Source organism: Maylandia zebra, linkage group LG16 (assembly GCF_041146795.1).
Source record: "Maylandia zebra isolate NMK-2024a linkage group LG16, Mzebra_GT3a, whole genome shotgun sequence".
In the NCBI taxonomy this organism is placed as follows: Eukaryota; Metazoa; Chordata; class Actinopteri; order Cichliformes; family Cichlidae; genus Maylandia; species Maylandia zebra.
In genome coordinates, this window is record NC_135182.1 from 16,422,959 (window position 1) to 16,448,480 (window position 25,522).

Genomic DNA, 25,522 nt, shown 5'->3' on the forward strand with positions numbered 1-25,522 from the left:
TTTCTGTTTTAAGGCTCTTCAGACATGCTCCATTACATCAACCAGCTGTGTCTGTTATCTGATGCTGAACAGAGTTTTTACAGTGGGGTTTTCAGAGCACCTTCATTAGAAACTGCTGCTTGCTGCAGAGTAAAATGAGTAATTTGTGGCCACTCAGCTTAGAATAATAAGACAAATGTTATTGTTAAGACAGCATTTGAGTGACAATAATTAATTTTTTAATGCACATGTTTTTCTTCTTTGGGAAAAACATTCTGCAAAAATTACCCACAAGTCTGCTTACAGTGCTTACAAGGAGTTTCAGATGTTAGAAAAGGTATGCTTGGAGGAGTAAAGGTGAGGCTTTCAAACCTAAGAACAGCTGTCAAGCATGGTGGCAGGTGATAGTAGCATACTCTGGGCTGTTAAAACTGCTTTTTACTTTTTCCTCGGGAGTGCAGGTCTGCCTCAGGGCAGAGTCAAAGACCTCAATTCTTCTCCTCACACTTGGACAGCAGCCCCACATTAAGTGGGCGTGTGCAGCACACGTTGCCAGATTGTCTTCACCTCCATGCCCCGATCAGTAATAATCTGTTCTCTCTCTGTTCCCTCCTGCTGTCAGCTGAACCCCGTTAATTGGTCTCCAGTCTCCTGCCTTTTGTCAGTGGAGCAAGTCCAAATGTTTTCTCAAAACCCGTAATCAAACCCTACAAACCGAACCCCTAAAGCACCCTGGGGGTTAAACTTGCAGCTCAAAGAAATCATCAAAAGCCCAAATTTTATCAGGATGCATAAAAATTATGTAGAAATCTTTCTTATTTATTTGTAATAATTCACTGATTCAAATTTTACATTCAGCATATGGCTCAAGTTCAGTTATTCTTTGCTACCTTGATGTTGACTAAATTCCTGCAACACTACTTTGTGTTTACACTAGGCACAATTCTTGTCTTGAGCTGGATCAGAAAGCAGCTCTTGCCTGTAAACAACAGTTAAACTCATCGGACTAAATCCAGAGACAGTCCTAAGACAAAATTACTGGTGGTAACCAGCACAACAAAGTGTTAAACGAATCAACCAAAGCCAAGACGGTCACCTGAACCCACATATAATTACTGCTCTGGAGATCCTCTCACAGTCGTTTCACTGCACGCCCCTCTTTCCTGTTCCCTGTCGAGACAAGGAGAGTTTTGACACCTTCATGTGTGGACTCGCTCTGCTGCACTACACACTACACAGGGTTTCTATCCAAACCTCATGCTTGTCTTAGACAGAAAATTAAACACCAATTAGTCCTGCAGGAGCTCTGTACTCTCTCAGCTTTTCTGCAGTGCGTGCATGTACACGTGTTATGAAACAGAGCAATCATTAGCTCTAGAAGACTGTCAAGTAAACGTCAAGTCAGATCTTGCAAAAAACATACTACAGAAACAGCTTCTGTTTCAGCTATAGGAGACAAAACACTAAAGACAGATCATGATGGTTACTATAGAACATCTCATCAGAGTATTGTTGCTAGGAAACAACTTGGATTCAGCTCGACTTCTTATAAAATGTTCATCATTAGGAAACTGAAACAGGGAGCAAACTTGTGCCCAAGTTTCCATGTTGCACTGTTTCTGCAGCTCTCCAGTGGTGATGAAAGAGCAGAGCGGCTCAGCATAAAGGTTAATATAATTTAAACCCTATCAGGTAAACAGAGCTGGTTCACAGCAGACATTTTGACTTGTGAATCACAAACACAATGAACGGCTAACATTACTAAGTGCTGAGCTGTGTTGCTGTAAGCAGCCATTGTTTATGTGATATTATTTTCAGCTGTTAAGACAGAATGGATGTGACTTATTAAGGGGACGAGAAAGAAACAAGAGCTCTCTGCGGGGGAATATTTCAGCTTCCAAAAGGGAACAGAGCAGAGAAAACGGCCACAACAATACACATCAATACTCGTTTCCAATCATAAATGATTTCATTAACACTCAACTTTACAAATATACAGAAGTTCAGACAAAATTTGTAACGGTTTACTAACTACAACCTTTTAATGTTTATTTTACTTTACCTTTACTTTTACTGAATTATTTTATATTCTGGTGAAACATGCAATGCTTTGAACATAAACTTAAAGCAAACAAACAAAGATCAAAAGTCCTGCCTTCGCTAAACTAAGAGTACCAAATATTATACTATTCTACATGCAAACAAGATCATAAATAAAAGTGTCAGCAGTGCGGTATGTGCATGCGTAATTTTATATCTGTCACATTTAGGTTCGTTAAGTGTTTGGATGATGCACATTGTTCTTAATAGTTGAATAAAGTCTAGAATCCACTGAGATGTTCTGCTTGACCTTCCTTGCTTTTCTGCTTGGCCTTGAGAAACTCCTGGGTTGCCTTTGCAGCCATGCGATAACACTGCCTCCACTGTGTTTGACAGATGCTTTGGATGATGAGCAGTCTCTCTCCTCCTCCATACTTGTCTCTGCTCATCATTCTGCTACAAGTTCATCAGAACTGTGCAAGCGCCTTTAAATGCTTGCTGCCAAAGTCTAATCTAGCCCCATATTCATTAGCGTAACCAGCTGTCTGCACCTTGTTGTAAGATCTTCTGTATTTACATTCATGAACTCTTGATTGTAGACTTTTAAAATGATGTGTTTGCAGAGTCATAAGTACAAAAGCTTTGTGGCTCCAGTTATATCTAATTTTATAAAATACTATTCAGTGGTTCACTCTGTAAGTTAACCATAAATATTTTCTACTTGCAGTTTTAGATCAGTGATAGAAAAGGCATTTGGAGGCTTAATAGCACCTAATAATTCAATTCAGTTTTACTTATATTGGACTAAATTACAACAACATTTCCCTGAAGGTGCTTTATATAGTAAGATAAATCCTACAATATTAGAAAGAACCCCTAACAATCACACGACTCAAGCACATAGCAACAGTGGGAAGGAAAAATTCCTTTTTAACAGGAAGAAACCTCATAATGAACCAAGCTCAGGGAGGGGCAGCCATCTGCTGCGATTGGTTGGTGGTAAGAGGAGGGGAAAGAAAAGAGAGCAGAAGGAGACAGGACAAAAAATAAAGTGCCATATCTCTGATTTTTTTTTTTTAATTCTTGGACTCTAAGGTTGCTCTGTGATTCACAGCTCAAAATTATAATTTTATGTCTAATACTACTACCATCCACTGTCTTAAAGAAGCTATTTTAGCTTATTTCCCTCTCTCAAGTTGCTTCTGATTGGTTACCCCTTGCAAACAGCAGGTAGGTGGGGATTGTGTGCTCACAGTCAGGCGTGTATGCTTGAGATGACCATATTAGGGATATCCGCTCTCACTGACGTCACACAGAGTTAAAAGTGAAAAACAAAACAAAACGCGTTTGGCCAGTCTGAAGCCTGAACTCTTGGCTCACAGAGATTACTGACCTCATTATTTTGAAGTTTGGACATGTTTGTAAAATAAAATTAAATATACCCAAGTGTGCATAAAAGCCCCCTTCCATTTCTCACATTAAATGTGATAGATTAAAGAACTCACACTCTAATAAAAGCTTGTTTGATGATGTGTGTGAAAAACACTGCTGCGAGGCTACTTTTATCTTCATTTTAAATCAACTTGCTAAAAAAAGGCAAGAAAGGCTCTGAGTTTTCTGAAGATTTATGATTTTTTCTGGAAAAACTTTAAAAAGATTCACTGGAATTACAAACTGGTTGTACAACTGGCTGATACTTGTCACTTTTGAAAAGTGTCCATCTGATTTTAAACTAGGCTGAAATCTAAAATCTGTTAAAGATGTTGAAACTCTGTACAAAGTGCTATTGCAACACAGTCTGAAACTCTCTCCCACTGAGCCGAGTTCTGTGGTCTCTTTTAAAAAGGAGCTGAAAATGTTGCTTGCAGGTAACTTTTTTGGACTCCATGTTTTTAGTATTTTGTTGTGAAGCACTTTGTGATATTTGTCTTGAGATGTGCTGCATAGCACATAGCACAAAACTGTACTCATTTACTTACTTTTCTGAGATGCAGCGAAGCTGTAAAAGTGTGAAATGTGCAGGGGTGACATTAAATCTTATTTCACCAATAAAGTGGTGGGGTGGGATACTGCAAATTTATGCTTTCTTTTTTGTAGAGACCTGGGTTGCACATGAGCTATAAAACTATTTAAAAAATAAATAAGTAAAATAATATATATTAATTCATAGTGAACTTAGAGGATCAAAATCAAGTATCGTGCTAGTGTTGATCCAATACCATCGGTATTTGGACCAATCCTCACACCTTACAATAGGCACCAAAACGTGGAGAGGCAAACATGATGACAGAACATTTGCAGGTAAACCAAAATATTGTGACTTTGAGACTTCAGTCTCAAAATAAAACCTATCCACCACTTTATAACTTTATTTTGCTCCTCAAGCCATCAGCTAAATATGAGCAACACACAATGAAATGTGCATGTGTTGTATCCATGTTGGTGTAGGGAAAATGCTCCAATCAAATGTCGTTAAGGGGCCAAATAAACTTAGCTATCTATACAACTGATAGTTTTTCGTGTATTTTAAAGATAGATAAAATAAATATATGCACAGTAGTCACTTGAGTAAAATACACAAAGTATATCAGTAAATAAACAAGTTAAAGGAATAAAAATAAAATGGGCTGATTTGATGCACTTGGGTCACAGTTTAGCCTTGAGCCTGGCACTGTCCTCCCTGTCTGGCTCCCTCATGCCGGTGGTCGGGCCAGGCTGTGTGGAGAGAATCCTCCCTTGTTTCTGGAGCAAGAGGCGGGCCTTTAGAAAGAAGGAATGCACTGAAGCTTTCCTGCAGGCTCCCCTTCACATGTTGAGGAACGTCCGTCCCGCGTCCCGACATGGACATGTGGCCGCTGCTGCTCCTGTTTGTCCAGCTCTGCTTCTGCTCCGGGTATGAAGGTAAACAGCAACTTACAGCCTCTCATTCATCTTCCGGACGTTTTTAACCGTGCTGAAAAGAAGAAATATCAAATGGTAGAGCAGCTTATCTTGAGAGAGAGTCCACATGGACAGACTCTGGCGGTGCCAGTGGCTTGGTGGAAGGGTAAGTGTAGTTAAATTATGCGCTTTGGGCTTAGAGATGACTGTAAGTTGAACTGAGTTTGAGGTTTCTCGTCCTCCCTGCTGCTGGTGTTTGGTGAACCGCGGCTGTGTTTACGTGGAGGGGGTGGTGAGCGGGGGGAGTGCAGTGTGCATGTGGGGGACGTTTCTGTGCGCACAGCTCGGTCGGTGGCACTAATCACAGGCCCGCAGCTGATCTGCGCTCAAAGTTTAATTTTCGCTTCTTCATGCCTCCACCTCTTAATCTTTGATACCGCGCTAAGAGGCTGAAAAGACCCCAATAACTAAGAGCTTTGAATTAAAATAAACAAAGGGCCTTCACATATTTTGGCTTTGGGTGTTTGGAGTTATTTACACTACTTAACACTAAAGAGTTTCTGTTCTAATGTTGAATTCCAAATACATATAGTTCCAAAGAGTTTACTGCCCCTGTTAACTTTTCTATCACTGTTCCTTCATGGAAAATAACTGCTTTTCTTTGGATGAATGAAACAAGACGTTGTCCAACACAGCAGTCACTCCATAATGCAACTAATCACCGTTGATGTGCAAGATCCAGAAACATAAAGCCTGTAGCCTCCAGCGAGAAGCTGAATGACTTCAAAGCGTACATCCGGATGAAGTGTTGTGTGTGTGTGTGTGTGTGTGTGTGCGTGTGTGTGTGTCCCAGCTTGTGCAGCCAGTTGCAGTGGCTGTGTGCCTGTAGATGGTTTGAGAGTGGCTCACCGCTGCTGTATGATCATACAGGCTGAAACATGAACACAAGCTGTGGAGCAGATTCATACTGACACACTAAAAACTGCTCATTGAGCCGACAGTCAGGACTTTGGTCTGTTCTTGTGTATGCGCCAGTATCTATTATGAGGAGTTTATTTTACTGGGCTCTGTTTGTGTTTTTTTCTTTTGGTTAGTAAGCCTTTTATTAGTTAGCCATGGCCAGGGTTGTTTGGCAGTGCACCAGAGTCAAATCTAGAGATGTGCAGTTGCTTTTGCTCCTTTCGGGCTCTTTTTTGTGTGTGTGTGTGTGTGGGGGGGGGGGGGGGGGGGGGGGGGGGCTTACTGTACGGCCATGTAGTCACTCAATCACAGCCAGATCACATTTTCCATGAGGGTATGTTTTACTGATGTGGGTCATACACCTCATGAAGGGAGTAGTTTGAGGAAATGCCAGCAAGTACCATCATTGAGGAAGTCTGCTTGAAAGCAACCTGCATAATTACAAAGCAATGCACAAGGACCAGACCAAGAACTCTCTAGTAATTCCTCAGTCAGTGCTAGAGCTTTTTAGAATTTTCTTAAATTTCCCATCCTGGATCCACAATATTTGAGTTGAGGGTGGATCTGGTTCACGTTCTTCATTGCAATACAGGGATATTGACCTTGGTGAAGGATGCACTTTCCAAATGCCTTTCTGGTTAATGGGTAGCTAGTTTTAGACTGAAGTGTTATTAGAGGCGTTTGCATGTGGCTGAAAGAGAAAGCAGCAGGAGGATTTACAAAATGTTCAATGAAGTCTTCATTATTCACTTGTAGCCATGATGTACTAAAACCATATTTGTAAGGATTAATAGAGTGAACTCAATAAGTTCAATCTATAAGTTAATAAGCAGTGTGAGACGGGCCCTTGGCTACCTCCAGTCGCTAAGGTGAAGTGTGCCTGAGTGGTTCTTGGCTGTGAAATTGGTTGCAAAGAGGATGCTGCAACAAAAACCTCTTTTTGATTGCTTTCGTTGCTAGCAGATCGCAGTGGTCAGTATAGTTTGCCCTGAAGATGCCGTCTTGTCTGCAAACTCTCATGAACTTTTCATGAGGTCATCTCAGGAACACAGTTCTCCCACTAAACTGATATCCAAGCCTGGTGGTTATTAGAGTCCGAGCAATACTGGCTGGACTGATATATGAGCCAGTATTAGCTGTTTGTCGGTATAATGGTATCAGCATTTATAACAACCAATAACCTAAAATCAAGAGTAAAGAAGTGACGAGAGAAACACATGTTTGAGAAATTTTAGAGAAATCTGTTTCGTGTGTCTAAATATCACTCTGTTATATTTTTAAATCACCGGATATCGATGTATGGGTCTATCGCTCTGCTGTTTATGAGGGACAACAGCTTGTCTGAGAAGGTGGATGAAATGAAGGGCTGCAACAATGGTCACTTTAAGATAAATGCAGATTATTTTGGACTGTGAATCCTGAAGATACATGATGCATACATCCATTTGAATGGCATGTGTCTGTGTGGTGCTGATCAAATGTTTCTCTAAAAATTGTTGCCTTCCTCTGAAAATGTTGAGTGAACTGAAACACTAAAACAGGAGAAACTGCAGTGTTCCCCACATCCCCCCTTAGTGTTCACTATCCTTCCTGGGGTCCATCCGACCCATTGTTGATGCAGAAATATTGATTGTCTCTGCTTTACGAATGGACAAACAGATGCTAAATAAAGACCCGGTGTGGAATGATTGGTTTCTAGCAGTGAACCTGGTGAACACTAACTGAATGAGTCAAACACCTCAGCTGCCAACAGCTTGTAGTTATTTTGTATCTCTCAGGGGATGAAGTGCTTCATCCTGCTTGGCTAGTACCTACAGAGGTTTTACTGGATATAAGTATTTGCTTTTACACGAGACACACAAACCAGATGCATCAAGGCGTCATCAGTTGAGAGCACTTAGGCGAGTTTACTTTCCTTAATAGGTTTTCACTCGCTGTGGTGGGTTGTAGGGTGTAACACTGTACCTCTATGTAAGGTAATGGAGATGAAACCCGGAGCAGTTTGCTCCTCAGGGTCAGAAACTGCTGATGTAATGAGAAAAGCAAAGCAGACGTGAGTGTAAGTGAGACACAAGTCATTAGTGCAGAAAAAAGGGAATTATGTAAGTTTGTAATCGTGGCGTTTTGAATTGAGTTCTACAGAAATGACAGCGCATTTTATTTATTATTCTTCCCCTCTGGTAGCCTGCAGCCACGATTCCACATTTACCGGAAAAGAGCTTCTTCCACATAATGACGGTTTGTATTACAGGCCTGCAGAGAACAGCTAATTGGAGAATCAGGCTCTGTAATTTAAAGCATATTCACTCCCAGAGGTTTCTCAGGAAGGCAAGCTCCTGCCGTTCCTGCACTGTTAACACTGACAACTCCTTTGAAGTAAGAGAGATGGACAGGAAGATGATGCTGGCTGCCGATCCCCTCCTCATCGCGTTGACAGATTCGTTAAATATAAATGAAGGAAAGTCTCAGATCGCTCAATCCCTGTTTTGAAATCCTTTGAATGTGGAGCTCTCTCATCAACAAGCACAAACCAGACCCAGTCCATTTATTCCAGCTGCGTAGCTGCTGTGATCCAATCAAATCTGTCCCACCTATGGGTGAGAAAGGTATCAGCAGCTGTTGAGAGCTGCAGATGGAGACATCAGTGATGGGAGAGTTCACGCTGCTCTGAGCATCCTTGTGTGCCCTCCGTCCTTCATGGCTGCTTGTTTGTCTAAAGATAAAAAAAGATGTCTACTCCAAAAGTAAACAATATAAGAAAAAGTTATTTGTTCTTTGAAGATGAATATCTGAGCTCCAATGCTTTTGTTTAGTTGCTTTTGTTTATTACAGAGCCAAGACCCAAATTGGTTTCTGCAACGTGTAAACAAAGTGGATGAATAAGTTACATGTGTGCTAAGCATTTTTAGAGAGTGGGAAGGGTTAACTATTTGTTCCCTGCAGGCCAGTGTGGCACAACAGCGTTTCATCTTATTTAATTATACAGAGATTAATAATTGAGTTTGGGGAGAGGCTATTGATCGGCTCGACTAAGATTTATGGCTGTTGTATCTCTCCTGGTGGTGAGATTATCATTCATCATGGATTTTGTATCTGATCCCATTTTAAAGAAAATTATTATTCTTTTAGCCAATATAGCTGAAAGATGCAGCTTTTGGTGAGGTGTCCTTAGACTGAGGCTGTTCCTAAACCAAGGTCGCTCCTGATGGCAGGTGACCACCTTGGTGTGTGAGTGTTTCTGAATGGGTGAATGAGAAACACCATAACACACTCTTGGGTAACACCAAGCTACAAAAGTGTTACATAAAGCGTTTTTTTATACTGAGAGGAGCATTTCTGTTTGTTTTATTGATCTTTATTACACATGTTGGCTGTTTTAGTTGTGAATGATAAGGAGTTATAAGTTACACAGTGAGGCAAATGGTTTTTTTTTTACCTTAAGCTTATGAAAAGTAGTGATGTGCATGACTTGTCATGGTCTCATTGTTTTTATGATTTGTTAGTTGTTTTTGGATTATTGTGAAGCTTTTAACTTATTTTCATCCTCTTAGTTATTTAGGTTATTTTATCCATTTGTTTTAAGTTTCCCAGCCTTTCCTGGTATTTCCTGTAAAAGTTCAGATACACATTTGTCTTTAGCTTTTCTTTCACTTGTGTCCTTATTGGTTTCACCTGTGTCTCATTACCCTCCTGTGTCCAGAGACGGGATGACTGTGAAACTGCATGCTCACTTGCTAACACCTTGCCAATCACATATCATTAGCCAATGAACATACCCAAGATTATCCTCATTTCTAAAATATAGAATGACCAAGATTTAGAAAGGAGACTTTATTTTTTAATTCAGTATGAACCAAAATTAGCAACTGGGTCCATAAACTCAGCAGAAAAGTTCACACAGTTCAATAGGACAGGGAGCATTTTTGCAGCCACAAGCACTGCCCCCTGGTGGCCACATAAAGAATGCAAATTTAAGGCACTTCGTGGCTTCACTTTTCCGACTATGAAGCTACATCTATCTTTTATATTGTCTGTGGTTTTAGTAAGGCAAACTGTGTTATTACAACAACTTCAGTGATCATGTCAGACACACTGACCCATTCTGATAACATGCAGCCAGTGAAAAATGAGTGGCTGTAAAACAGTGATCACATTTTTATAGAATACGATAGAATGCACTTTATTTATGTCACAAGCTTTGAAACTCTCACACTGCAGTTACCAAAAAAAACACAATTTAGAACAAAATGGATTAAATGAAGTAAAACTCAGGAAGATAAAGGGTGACTGAATAAATTAGCTCACTAATGTTAAAACTGCAGAAGGAATGGGAACTCAATTTTTTAAAAAAGGTGTTAAAGATGAGTAAGATTATTGTATTAAAGCCTGTTTATGTGTGTTAGGAAACCCAAAGGGAATCACTCAGCTCTGCATGGATCAGAGTTTGGCATAAACAACACAAACGCGTGGATGGATCCACTAAACGTGGCTCAGTAGATTAAGGCCAAACATCTTAACTTTGGTCTTAACAGTCCAGCTGACACTGTTCCAGAAGTCTTTTTCTTTGTGCAGCTTTACAAAACTAAGCTGTGCTGCCATGTTCTTTTTAGAGAAGAGGCTTTCTCCTGGCACCCCTTAGGCAGCTACTTTTCTAGTAACTGGTGAAAAAACAACCTGTTTTAATAAATAAGTCTGTGAATAATTGCTTTTTTCCCAATATTTAATTAGCAGATTTCTTGTTATGCAAAGTGCAAGCAATTTCTCACTGTAACTGCTCCATCTTGGTACATTACTCCACAGTAAAAGTGAAAAAGGATCCAGTGATGATTTTTATTTCTTTTTGTAAACACAGCTCTAGCAACGGTGTCAAATGCACTGCTTTTCCTACCTTTTGATTCACAGCAATTACATTTTAACTGATAGTCGTAAAAACACGTTTTTTGCATGTCTTGCAAACTGAACTAGTAATCTAGTAAACAGCGAGGTTCTAATCAGTTAGATAACGTTAACAAATGCACAAGTCCTTCAAATTCTCTATAAATGAACGTATCTTTAAGTCTACCCATAAAAAGCACAAAAATAGGGTTATGAGTGCCAGTTGCATCGCAGTGTAAATGATCACATCCTGTTTGTTTGCAGTTGCTGCAAATTCCTTCAGAGCTGATAACTTTGACGGTGTATGTGGTTCTAACTAGTGTTCACTATAATGCTGAAACACACACACAGAGACACACAGACACACCTGTAATTGGTTTTCCATAACTTTCTTTCCTCCCTCCCTCGCCCCATTAAGAAGCAGACACTTAAGTTTTCCCATTAGACAGCTAAATCTGACTCACTCAGTATGTGGGTTTGCTCTGTGCAGTCGATGCTGTGTGATCTGAATGCTGAAACCTCAAAGCTTGTTGTGTGTGTGCATGTGTGTAACTGTGTGCTATATGACTTGCAGCATTTTCGCCCAGACAGCATTTGTTAGACTGACAGAAAAACCACGCTGAGGAAGAAGGAGTGGTAGCTACTGGTGATTTTTATCTTGGGCTCATTGACTGACATGTGGCCGATATACGGTGCTGAAGGAGGTCTGAACACTCCTCCTTTGTGGACCCTGAACAGAGAACACATTCACGCCGGGCTTCATAACGTCTCTGAGCCAGTTTTATTCCTGCTTCTTTAACCCCATCCTTACTCATTTCCTCTCAGCTTTATTAGCTCCAGGCCTGCTCTATCTTCCCTATCCCTTCATCCTCTTTCCTAGATGAATCCCCCTGGCTCCTCACAGATTGGCTGTGAGTGCCTCTCAATGATGTGTCACATTTCAGCTTTTTTTTTCATGTTTTCTCAGTAATGTGTCACTGCTAAAGATGACACAATATCGATGGCTATGGTGGGTATATGTTTAGGAGCTGTTTTGTAGCAAAACGTTTCAAATGAGGATCACAGAGTGTATCCCTGTGTTAAAAAGATTCGTTTTTCCAAGCCAACTGGAAAACAGAGATCTTTTGGGACTTACTTATTCTTCTTGCATGTGTTCTGTCCAGTGGATTCTGATTACTCCCACCCGTGGTATCTGGATTAGATGAAGTTGAGCAATACTTTTAGGCTGTTCTTGGTGCTGTTTTGCAGGGCGGATAAAAGCCCTGCAGGTCAGCTCAGGACAAAGCTTTCAAACATTGCCCAACATAAACGTAGCTCTTCATTGTATTAGTTGCTTTTTTCTTGCTTTCTTTTACCCCCAGGGTCAGGACGGTACGCCTACGGAGACGACGAGGACTGGTATTCTCATACCTATAGAGGTAACGACACTTGGTTTGTCACTGCCACAGCATGCACGCAGACATACAGGATCAGTTTAAACTTAACTCGCATTTGAATTCAAGACGTTTTTACATTAGAAGTAGACAATTAATGCACTATAGTTAAGAAAGTACACTCACCAGCCACTTTGTTAGATACACCTATTCAGCTGTGCAATAATGCAATCATATGGGTGGAACTCAGTGAATCTAAACATGGTAAACATGACCCCCTGAAGTTCAAACTGAGCATCTGAATGGGGAAGAAAAGGGATTTAAGTGACTTTAAATGTAGCGTGGTTGTTGGGTATTGTTGAAGATTTCAGAAACTGATGATCTACTGGGCTTTTCTCTAGACAACCATCTCTAGGGTTTACAGAGAGTGATCGAAAAAAGAGAAAATATTCAGTTTCCTGGGCAAAAATGGAAACCACTCATTATAAATAAGGCATGCATAAGAGCAGCTGGGCTACAGCAGCAGAAGATGCCATTCCTCTCAGAAAACAGGAAGCGGATTGAAAAAATGTTGCCTGGTCTGATGAGTCTCAATTTCTGTTGTAACATTCAGATGGTGTAAGCCACACGGAAGCATGGATCCATCCTGTAATGTATCAGTGGTTCATGCTACTGTTGGTGGCGTAACTACTACTCAAATGGCCTCCACAAACCAAAAGAGCAGCTTTGGGATGTGGTAGAATGGGAGATTCTCATCATGCATGTGTGAGGCTATCATGTCAATATGGATCAAAATCTCTGAGGAATGTCTCCAGCACCTTGTTGAATCTCTGCCATGAAGAATTAAAGTAATTCTGAAGGCCGAATACACAGCAATGTGTACCTAATGAAGTGGTCAGATAGTGTATACACCCAAGTTTAAATTGAGGCAAGAATTTCACAGGATAAAATTTTCGATAAAATACTAAAAAATTGTTTAGCTTGAACAAAAATAGCTGAACTCATTTCAGTTCCTCCATTAATTCAACACCAGCTCATTCAGCCAGTTTTGTAAACTGACACTGTTACGTCAAAGTAGCTTCCCATTTTAAATCTAGGGTCAGTTAGACACGGAACATTATCATCCCGGCCAAACCGCACTCTCCCCTCGTGTAAAAGCTCAGATATAATATTTTCTCTTACTCGTTGGCTGTGGAAGTTTTGCCAACACACACACCAGCACAGAGAGAAGGAGCAAGGGTGGTTTGCTGTGTAATGAAAACTCATTTTGACTCCACCTGGAAGTAAGCCTGAGCTTGTGTGTATTCTCCTCTGTGTGTTTGTGGTGGTCTGCAGGCTCAATGTTCAACTAGAGCCAGCAGGAAATAAACTGCAGATTTTGATTTTCCTGTATTGGAATAAGAACCTTGTGGCCCCTTAAATTTGGCAACATTCAAGAAATTTTACACAAGCATCACAGAGATGGGCAGCTATCCACTCTGTGAGGAAGCGAGTTGAAATGTGCAATTTCAAGCAAAGATCTCAAAGGAATAGTTTGATTTTTTTTTTTAAAGAAATACTTTCTTTCTTACTTTAAGTTTGTTGAGAAGATTAGAAGATTGATTCAGTCTCTTTAATAAACGAATCTATCAGAAGTGAACACTGAATTCAGTCTGCAGAGTTTAGCTTATGCGGAGTCACTGAAAGTGCAGCACTGTGCAAAAAGTCTTGTAGTAGTAATTCCTCAATTCCTTATACTTTGCTAGAAAAATGGAAAATGGATGTAATGAATGATTGAAACATATGTAAACATACATGGAAAATATATGAGGCAAAAACTGAGTTTGTACAATTCAAACAAGTTTAAAAATCGATATTTGGTACGACCACCTTTATTCTTCAGCACAGCCTGAAATCACTTAGATATACTTTCTTCTTGAAGGACATTCAAAGCTCTTATTTGGATGTTGGCTGCCTTTTGTTCTGTTTTCAGTCTAGATAATCCCACACTGCCATTGAGGTCCAGTCATGTATTGCGAGTCACGTTCTTGGGACAAAATTACTATTTTATGCCTGTCAAGATGTGCTATCTTTGGCATTTCTTGTCAATTCAACCAAAGAAATGGAAACAAATTATGTGTTTTTATGACAGGCTGCTATTAACAAAGTGCCTAAAGAAACAAAAAAATGGTTTTGCTAAGTTGTCTGTTATGTGTAGACACAGCACCGGTTCATTCCTTGCTTTTGGTGCCCTTTGTATGTTTGAATAATTTATAGGTCAGTCTTAAGTGGCTTAACAAAACAAACAAACAAACAAACAAACAAACAAAAAACATACATCTGAAATGGTCAGGTATAAGGACTGGACTGAAAATGAGTGAAAAAGCAGCCAGTGTTCAAAGACAAATTGCTCAAGACTGCTTTTGAAACATAATACAAAGAAATAATAGTTGGCTCAAGACTTTTGCACAGTACTGTAGCTCCATATGAAAACCTGAAATAGACTTCTTAACTGTCTTCTCTAAGATCTCCAAGAAAGTCAAACTCTTCCTTTAATTAAGGCACTATTTTTCGAGACTTTAACTTTCCCTGGTCATCCTTATCAGCATCAGGAACAGTCCTAATCAGGGAAAGATGATAATGGATCCAGGGTACCATAAACTTTGATTCCTAAATCAGTTAAGGATAAGGATAAAAAAGAGCTGCATTCTTAATAAAGACTGTATTTGGTGTGGTGCCTTTCACGCTCTGAAACCACACGCACACACAAAAACTTAAGTGCTCTCTACACACATTATTATCAGTCTTTTACTCGAGTGAGACTATCTCCTTTGCCTCATGAGACTGTTGGATAATGGAAGTCACTGAAAAGGTAATAAGAAATCCACTGTATCTGCCTGTACTCAAGGTGATGGGTGGGTTTTTGTTCTTTCACTCTGGCAGTGGAAGTCTCTCTCTAAGCTTCTATGATCACAGGTAAGTGCTTGTTACTGAGCGTCTGTCACTCAAGGCCACACCATAAAGACATGAGATAAAACGATGAAGAAAAGGTCAGTGCCTCGTTCTGCTGTTTTTTAGGAACCCCGTGGTGCGCACCCATTAAAATTAAACATGGTGACGTGAGCTGTCGCACACCCAGAGGAGAGCACTACAGGAACGTGATGGGGACACGGTGTAAAATCCGCTGCAAGCAGGGATATGAAGCTCAGAGCTCAGAGGTGGTGTGCATGGCGAGCAAACACTGGTCCTCTAACTACGCCTGCCGAGGTGAGAAAGTCCACTTGAACATGCGCACACATTGTGTTTCTCACTGTTTAAATGCATGCATGTATTCAACACACGCATTATAGCCATGCTTATCAAAATGGATGAAGGGAGGTGGGATATCATCAAACTGGGAACCCAGAGATGCCGCTGTTTGGAGCCAGAACCTTCCACAGAGCTGCCAATCAGCAGAAAAACTGCAGAAACCAAAGCTGTCTATAAGCCTTCAAATCTTATTAACAGAGCCGTCATCCAAAATGACCACAGGCACGCTTTGTGGACGGCCCAAATTTAGCAAATGAGACCGTACTGACTGTTCTAGAGAGATTTTGTTTCTGAGTGCAGCCAGATAGCTTGTAGCTGCACATTAAAGCATCACGTCAAAGTGATTCCTGCGTGATTAGAGCTCATTCCTGATTCTAGAAGTAGAAATTTTATATGCTTTGAACCACATATCACAGTCTTCTTTAGGGGATGTAGTTTGTTGGATTTTTTTTTTATACTTTTGTGTGCCACTTGTCTCCTTAGGAATTTGCATATGCATGCAAACGTCAGCAACTCGGTTCAGTTTAATTTATACTGGTCCAATTCACAAGTTCAGTGTACTCAACGCTGTAAGGTAAAGATGCTACAATGTGAGTGACAGTTAGGAGAAAAAAACTCCCTTTTTTAACAGGAAGACATTAACCAGGAGAACCAGACTCAAAAGAAGTTTGTGGATCAAAAACCTGCAGCAGAAGCAAAGTTTCAAACCAAACATTAACTGTGGAAAGAGCGTCTACATCCTGAGTCTGATCTGGGAGCTCGTTCCATAGGAGAGGAGTCTGGCAGCTGAAGGCTTTGCCACCTCCTGAGACATGAGTGTGTGTGTGTGTATAAGTATTTAAATGCATCTGTTGCAATGAAACCCTCATGCAAGCACCACAATGACAATGAGCTCACCCTGCTTTCAGAGATCCGTTGTCCTAAGCTGGATATGCCCATTAATGGTGGCTACAAGTGCTCAGACGGCTCTTACTTCAACTCTCGCTGTGAGTTCTTCTGCTCACCCGGATTCACTCTGAAGGGCCAGAAGACGGCAACGTGCCGCTACAACGTGGTGTGGAGTGCAGGAGTGCCCAGCTGTGTTGGTAAGACTGTTTGCATTGTTGTTGTTGTTGTTGTTCTTTTGTGTACAGTTTGATCTCCCACAGAGGACTGAAGCCTCTAAGCTGCTAACAAGTAATTAGCTGCCAGAGGCACACCGTCAGCTCCAGCTCTCACTTATACATCTCTATTACTATTTGTCCTGATACAGTGTTTGGCGAAGTTAGAACTCTGTGTGTTATACTCAGAGACACATACGCAGACTTTGACCGTCACCAGTGTGTAATGTGTTTCATTTCTTTGCGCCAATCTGAACTAAAAATGGCTTTCAGCTTTGTGACCTGTACATAGTGTCATAGTGTCACAGAACTAAAGCCAGTGACAGTGTCAGCACCTGAATCTGTGAGGACACTTTCCTCACAAGATTCATCTTTGTCTCTGCAGTCATCCTACTTTTTGTATTGCTTTAAAAGATTTTTTAGATGGCTTTCATGTACTTCAAGCATGTCTTTCATCTAGGCTAGATTTGGTTTAGGAGGATGCACCGTATAACTTTATGTTGCAAGAGTTACAGTGATGACAAGATTTGACAAGTTTTTTTGTTTGTTTTTTTAATTTCCTGTAGATATTGATCCTCCAAAAATCAAGTGTCCAAATGTGAAGGATAAGTGGGCAGAACCTGGAAAGCTGACAGCGAGGGTGACTTGGGACACACCAGAGGGTGTTGACACTGCAGACGGCATCCTCACAGAGTCAGTTGCTTTTCTGCTTCCTTGTTAAGCCCCCAAGAGCAAGTTGAAAGATTAAAACTGAGAATGTGTTTTTTGTCTCCCCCCCCCCCCCCCCCCCCAGTGTTATCCTTAAAGGAAAGCCCTCAAAATCCAACTTCCCAGAGGGGCTCCATAAAATGTCTTACACTGTGTTTGATCGGGCTGGGAACAAAGGGTCCTGCCGCTTCACTGTCAGAGTGCGAGGTGAGCCTCTAAAAGCAGAGGATAAGATTTTGATCGTTTGTCTGGAACAGGGTTTTTGGTCACACACTTTTTCAGGGGGTTATCTCCAAGAAGTCTCCAAAGATTATAGAAATATATATTTAATTGGTAGACTAACATTATGCAATGCAATATTTGCTAGGATGCGTGTTAAACGTGTTAGATCAAGACAGAACAGATGTACGGTACATACAGAATATGTGTGCAAAAGTCTTGCAGTATAATGCAAAATAAGTGCAGTGATTTATTGCAAAAATAAACATGTGCAAAAATATATGGAAATACAGTATATATCCACCTACATACATCCATCTCTCTGGTTCTGTTTCAGATCTTTGCTTGAATTTTAATGCCCATAATGTCTATCTGCTGTAGATAGCATTTTTTAGGACTGCTTATTCTTCTTGTCTAGTTTCCTCAGATTTTTTTTTCATGTCTAGATATGCCAGAGGTTCTGCTAAAAACCTTGGTGGTGATAAAATAGCCATATCAAAGTGGCTAAAGATACAATTTATTATGAGGGGACTAAACACTGGTTCATTCCTTGAGTAAGGTACCTTATTTATGCTTGAATGATTCGTTTTTCTGAAAATGTAATCTCCAAAGATCCCTTTTTAAAAAAATGACAAGACTGGCTGCTTGGAAGCAAAATAGAAACTAGGGGCAGCTCAAGACCTTTGCACAGTACTGTGGCAGTTACCTGAATGCAACTCCAGCTTTTATTTTCCCCTTTAGCACAACGGTTTATGCATAAGCCAAGTCTGAACATATGATACAGACTAATATGGCAAATATCTATTAGGCAAGAGTTAATCAGGCTTGTAAAAAGCTAATTCTCCAGAATCTTACCGTCTCTTTTTGTGAACAGTGCGTCGCTGCAGCCCTCTCTTTCCTCCGGACAACGGTTACATGAAGTGTGACAGTGACAAAGACAACTACGGAGCCACCTGTGAATTCACCTGCACCGGCGGCTCCGAGCTACGGGGCAGCGCTGCCAGAGTGTGTCAGTATGGACTCACCTGGTCGGGCTCAGACACAACCTGTGCACGTAAGTACTGCATCCTGTTCAAGCCATACAAGCTGTTCTCGTACAGACATGACAATCTTCATTTAATAATTGTATTAGTTTAAGTCATTCAGAAATGGAAGGATAAACATAGACATAGACCTTTCTTACTCGTTTTACCATCACTGTGTCATGTGCTTAGCCTGTATTTATAAGTAGACATTGTGTACTTCAGGATTTATTAAAAAGACAAAATCTGTAGTAACAACCAACACACATGCAAGTAGTTTTCATCTCACTGCTCACATCTTCTCCAGTGGGTTTCTGTTTTATGTCTCTTTATGTTTTTGTGAGTATAAACGCTTCACTTCCAACCATTTGAATCATATGCAGTGGTTTTCATTAGGTGGTTTTTTTTTCTACTCAGTTTGTCTGTTTTTCATATGGTTTGGCTGTCAAAATGTTTTTGTGTCTTGCCGTCATTTTGGCTGCTTTGTCTGGCAGTTTTTTTTCCCCCATCTGGCTGAAATGCAGCGAATCTCTACTTCATTAAAGAGAAGGTTCAATATACAGTGACTTTAAAGACAAAGACAAACTTCTGATAGATCAGTTTTTTTGTCGATATGATACAACTTAAAATAATAAAATACAATTTAAATTGGCAATTAAAAAATATATATACCACTAGCTTTTATCTAGCTTCCCTAAAAGCCTCATTTTCACTGTTTAGTTTTGCTTTTTGGGATGAAATCTTCAGAGGAAAAAGCTTGCTCGTGCAACAAGTCAGTAAGAGAGACACTTTGTTGTCCTGTAACCTGCTGGGAGTTTTTACAGGTAGCTGAAATTGCTGATGATTAAATTAATTGTAGAAATATTGCAGTATGAGAGGGAATCATGAAGTCTGAAAAGGTGAATGATCACAGAAACTGAAACCATGAGCCTTGGACATTACTCAATAGAGAGCTCAAGGACTTTAGAGAATTTAGTTTGCATTCATTTACAAAATCTGCTTACTTATTAGCCCAATATGACGTTTTAAAATCGAAATTCTGTCCTGTTAAATATTATATGGCCTGATATTTATGTAAGTGGGTTTCTTCACCATTGAATGTAATCAAAACAGAGGTGGAGGTCATTTTTTGACTACAGAAACTCAGAGGGATCCTGCTTAATGCAGAGATATTGGGGTGCATTTTCTTTTTTCATATAGTTCCTGTAACCTTTTCTGGTTTTATATGAGAATCCAAAATGAGGACAATATGGCGCCTCTTACCGATCGATTGGACAGATCAATACTGGACGGTCCTCCATTAAATGTTCAAGAAGACAGAAAAAGTGCAACAGTTGAATAACAAAAGTCATGTGTTCGACTCGGTTCTGTCACATTTCCAATGAAACTCATAAGTTGGACCTACAGAGACAGACTGGAACGCAGAATAAATATAAAAAGTGCTTTTATTGTTTACCAAACGTAAAAAGTGATGCGCATTGTGGCACGAGAATCAATACAGAAATAAAATCCAATCGCAAAGAGACTAAAAGAAAGCAGTGAGCCAGCTGGAGAAATCAAGAGCGACTAAAAAACATGAGGGTGATGGGACAACAACAGGGTTAGGACTGTGGGTCAGAGGACACAGACTAAATGCTCACACCAGGGAGAGGGATAAGGCAGGGATGGACTCAGTCAAGACAATAATGAAGGCAGGGAAAGGAACAAAGGCGAGACAGCCACAGGAGGAACTGACTTTCAGAAACAAACACACAGACAAACGATGAAAAGCAGAAAGAGGAAACATAGGAGGCACAGAAAACGAGGAAAACCCTCCAGAAACACAAAGGACTGTTAAAAGGTAAGGATTATAATCGAAAACAAGGGTCAAAGACCGTGAGCCATTAATTTGATTTTATCACCTGAGCAGCCAAAAACAATCAATGATGAAACATCTCACAGAAATAATGTGTTGTAATAGCACCCTTTTCTTTGTAGCGTGTGTGTCACGCCTTGTCTCATCACTTTAAATTGTCCGTTCAATGTTGTCACAGCCATGAACATCAACGTGGGAGTGCGTACGGCTGCTGCGCTGCTGGACCAGTTCTATGAGAGGCGAAGGCTCCTCGTTATCTCCGCGCCAACGGCTGCCAATCATAATTACCGCTTCCAGATGACTAACTTGCAGGTGAGGCACGACTCTCAGTTAATGAGCTGAATGTGAGTCGACTGAGATGGAGGGGTGGAAGTCAACGCCAGAGCGTCTTGCGTCCTCTGTGATGATGCACACAAAGACAGCCTCAGTGTGTTTGTGGGGGATTTTTTTGCCCGATTTGCCACCTAAGTGGGTAAAAGTGGTGACATAAATAAATAGGAGAGAGGGTGTTGTGGTGATGAACACGAAATGTCACGGCAGTGAATAAATGATAGTGACACTGGCTCTGATAAGGCTATTCTGGGGTGGATGCTTTCCCACATCATCAGACAGCATTAAGTCAGAGCTGTTTTTAAATGCCTGACCTTTCAAAGTGACTCGGATATCAGCTGAAAGATAAACCGGTGTCAGTTTGTGAACAAGATGACTGATCGGTCCTGCAGTCTGTCGACTGGTTATCAGGAATTTCTACAGTTAGTTTGAAAGTGAAGGAAAAAACAGTTCATTTTCACCTTATTTGGGAAAATGGTGATAATTTTACACAATTACACAACTGACCCATCAGTATGGTTATTTATTCACTGCAAACACTTTAAAAATCATCTTGCTGCAGTAGCAGACAAAGGAACTGTCAGAAAGTTTGGGCTGTGTGGAGTAGGCAGATCTAACTTGAAATGAGTTTTTATGCAAACTGTGGAGAGATTTTCCCCTCAGGGCTCAGTGAAGTCTGTCCAAATCTATCTGTGTTGTGTGCCACAACTTCACAGCTTAAAAAGCAAAAGGAGTGTCAGTGTAGCTGTAAATTAGCGTAAATGTACTAAACTGTATGCTTTCATAATAACATAGCAGATTAGCCATGATGTCAGGCGTCTCTTGGAAATGAGAATTTTAATCTCAATTTGATTTTTTACCTGGATAAATAAAGGGCTAATAATTAGCTCAGATAGTTTCACATTTTAATAGCAAGATAAGCACATGTGTAGACACTGTTCTAATACTTACCTTAGTATATTAATACTAAATAAGTAGCAAACTGCAGTGCTGTACAAGTTCTCTATCACCTGAACATCATTCGAAACACTGACAAAAATCCCCCTGTACATTCACAGATGTATAACCCACGTACGCAGGGATCCTGTAGCATTCGTGCGTTTATATAAATGGATGAGTCGAAATATCAATATTACAATAAATTGTTTATTAATATGCTTGCAACAGTTATTCAGTTAGGTTTTACTTACAAAGTGCCAATTCACAGCAGCAGTCACCTCATGGAGTATTATATTGGAAGGTAAGGACTCTACAATATTACTTAATCAAAACCAGAAAAAATGAGCCGTCTGAGAAAAGAGCAAAGAGAAGTAAGGACAAATAGGAATGCAGAAAAAGTGCTTTCAGATTTTAATCCACCATGTAGTTAGGGGTACCATCTGGAAAGAGTCTGATTGCCAATAGCTTCATTTTTCAGCATGGCAGTGAACCCTGCTAATGCAATAAAATCATACCTGGATAGAAAAAAAACACACAATAGAACATTATCAGACATGGATTGGCCTCCCCAGAGCCCGGATCTCAAGATTACCGAAGCAGTGTGGGATCATCTTGACAGAAAACGGAACAAGAGGCACAAAACATCCAAAGAAAAGCTTTGGGAGTCCTTCAAGAAGCCCGGACATTTAAATAAATTGTTGGACCTAAGAGGTGGCTCAAGACTTTTGCACAGCACTGTAGGCACATTGTTTTTTTTCAGTTATTGGAAAATGTCTCATTTAAAATCTATTTTTGTTAACTTTAACCTGCTGAGCAACATCAACAGCCTGCCAGATTGTTTGAATTCCTGTTCATGCAATAAGGACAGGAGTGGGGTTTCCACTGGATTAAAATTTCCCCCTCTCTTCATGAACAAAAATCCAGTGTGTATACTTGTTGGACACACGATGTCTCCCAGTTCTGCTTTCTCTAGTGTGCTGCGGATTTGAGATTCCAGATCAAGCTCTTAACTTGAAACAGAGCCAAGATTGGCTCCAAATTAGTCACAGTCTAAAACAGTGTAGTCATACGTACATGTGGAAAACACATGCACAGAGACAGCATTGTTTTCGAGTGGCGCTGAACGTAATCAAAAACATAAAACTGATGGATCTGTGTGTCTGTGTCCTGTGAGAACAGCAAGCTCAGTGTGGCCTGGACTTGAGACATGTGACAGTAATCGAGCTGGTCGGGACTTACCCGGCACAAGTCGGCCGGATTCGACACAACCTGCTTTCTCCAGGACTGGCCCTGCAGCTCAGGTACTAACATGCAAACACACCCACCTCTGTTAACTTCAGCATGTGTGACTTTTGCTCGCTCCTGCTCATTGAACTGAATGCATTTCTTAGGTTACTGCTCCAGATTCCTCAAAGGTCTTTCCAAATGGTGCTGGTAGACAAGCAGGGCATAGACAAACAACGCTACCCGTTTCCAATCACAGCGGCTGAATTATTCACCACCATCGACACTTTCCCCCTCCGCAAAGACGAGATGCTGGTACAGCAGGAGGCGGGCCAGACCTGCCAGTCATAAAATGCCCAGTACACTTCCATGGGCTGTCAGCCATCTTTGAGCTTTCCCTCCTTCGTCACAGCAGAAAAGACTCGGATCTCCCGTTTCCATCCACATGTCACACGTTCCTACCTGAACCAAATCTGCCCTGTATCCTGTGTGCGCGAGCATGTCTGTTTGTTTGTGTGTGTGTGTCAAAAGTTTGGATGTCAGTCATGGTGCTAATCACACAGTGCATTACAGTCATACTGATTCCTGTGTCTTGTCTGTATTTTATTTGTTCTATTATTATTATTATTTTCAAAGCAGAATAATTGTCTTACTACTTTGTAAAAAAAAAAAAAAAAGTCTTTTTACTGTATGAACTGGAAGACCTTTCACCTAATATTTATGTCGCACCTTTCCCAATAAGGATGTACTCTGTACATGCAGTGCATCTGTGTCTGAATTTGCAAACACTGATTAAATATGTCTAGTGTGAAGGATGTGCTCCTGTGTGCGTCAGTGTGAGGAAGCAGTCTGCAAAAGTGCCCGAGGACAAGTAAAGAGAGAAAGTTAAGAGGGCAAATGATTCACAGGAGAACTCGATAAGTCAGTACTAAATATTTTCCTAAAATACAAATTGTCCTTGAAGCAAAAAACTTCCTTCCACAACTTAAAAAAAAACCCACTGAATGCAGTGATTTGCAAAACATTTAAACCTTATGTTTAATTGAGTAATCTGAGGAAAACCTTGAATATTTAATGTATTCTTGTTTTGAATTTTATGCCTTAACAATCCTCAGCTTCGTTTTGTGTTCAGTATCACTTACTAGGTTGTTCCAAAGAAAGGATGTGCAGCAGACAAATTCTGGTTCCAGGACTGTTTTTGCAACACTGCATTTTAAATATGGGAAATTTTTTTTTTATAAGAGCCAATAAGGGCATGCTATGATGTTTAGCTCTTTGTTTGACATCTGGTTAATAGTCCTACAGCTCAATGGTCCACTGGTTTTCTTTGGGAAAAGGAAAGATGTGGAAGCATGCAGAGAATCACACATCCTAGTCTGGCATATTTATGACCTTTGAAGGTCTTCAGTTAGATGATTCCTGAACTTGACATTTAAATTTTCATGAATATGCCTCATAGCTTATGAAAAAACAAAACAAAATATTCAGATTATTAGTATATTTATTTCAGTTTGAGTGAAATACAATTTAAACAGTATGAATACTTTGCATCTTCAGTACAATCAGCCACAATCATGTTGTTGACTCCACAGTTACCCAGATGTTTTTTTTTCATCATCCATCAAAACATAAACAGAATACTGGAAGGGAAAAGGTGCACAAGCAACAGGGATGACGGCAGTTTTGAGAAGATCATCAAGAAAAGTTTATTCAAGAACTGACTGAGGATGATGTCATTGTATCAAGAGCCACGACACACAAACACATCTTTAGGAAAGAAGCTACAAATGTCTCATTCCTAATATTAAGTCAGTCCTGAACCACAGACATCAGAAAGCGTCTTACCTGGACTGTTCCTCAGTGATCCAAAGTCCTCTTTTCAGATGAAATCACATTTTGCTTTTCTTTTTAGAAATCAAATTTTAGAAATTAAATTCTGGTGGAAGAGTGGAGACACAGTGAATCCAAGGTGTTAACGAGTCCCGTGGGATGTTTCTGCAATATAATGATTGTGGTTTCCCCGACATTTCCTGGTGTTGGCTAGCCTGAACATTAAAAATTTAAACTATGGGGATATTTTTCCTTTTTTTTTGCTTTTATTATTTATTTTATATTATTTTCACTTGCTACACATGGGACAGACATGACTGGGGGAAAGAAAAGAGAAAAAAAGAGGGAAAGAAAAACAGTGATAAAGGGCAAAAAACAAAACAAACAGACAAAAAAAATACATATCAATCACCTGGATCACCGGTTGAGAAAGAATAAAGAGAAAACAAGCAAAAAAAAGAGCAATATAATAAACATCATCTATGTGAATATAACAGTAAATACTAAATATTGAATATTACAGGGAGTGCAGAATTATTAGGCAAGTTGTATTTTTGAGGAATAATTTTATTATTGAACAACAACCATGTTCTCAATGAACCCAAAAAACTCATTAATATCAAAGCTGAATGTTTTTGGAAGTAGTTTTTAGTTTGTTTTTAGTTTTAGCTATTTTAGGGGGATATCTGTGTGTGCAGGTGACTATTACTGTGCATAATTATTAGGCAACTTAACAAAAAACAAATATATACCCATTTCAATTATTTATTTTTACCAGTGAAACCAATATAACATCTCCACATTCACAAATATACATTTCTGACATTCAAAAACAAAACAAAAACAAATCAGCGACCAATATAGCCACCTTTCTTTGCAAGGACACTCAAAAGCCTGCCA

The 25,522-nt window shown here is 40.0% G+C and overlaps 1 protein-coding gene across 3 annotated transcripts; it reads left to right on the forward strand.

Annotated features, from left to right (window-relative positions):
• The first annotated feature begins 4,714 nt into the window (after positions 1-4,714).
• srpx (sushi-repeat containing protein X-linked) lies at positions 4,715-23,604 on the forward strand. Of its 3 annotated transcripts, none has more exons than XM_004551328.5 (10): positions 4,716-4,920; positions 12,096-12,152; positions 15,165-15,353; positions 16,304-16,480; positions 17,062-17,188; positions 17,289-17,410; positions 18,297-18,476; positions 20,478-20,611; positions 22,748-22,869; positions 22,960-23,604. In XM_004551328.5, exons 1-10 carry the CDS (start codon positions 4,860-4,862, stop codon positions 23,141-23,143), a joined length of 1,353 nt encoding a protein of 450 aa, XP_004551385.3. In that variant the 5' UTR covers positions 4,716-4,859; the 3' UTR covers positions 23,144-23,604. The 3 variants fall into 3 exon arrangements, with proteins under 3 accessions (XP_004551386.3, XP_004551385.3, XP_004551384.3); XM_004551327.5 differs by lacking the exon at positions 4,716-4,920 and adding an exon at positions 4,978-5,065; XM_004551329.5 differs by lacking the exon at positions 12,096-12,152 and having other exon boundaries at positions 4,715-4,920.
• Positions 23,605-25,522: the final 1,918 nt, after the last annotated feature.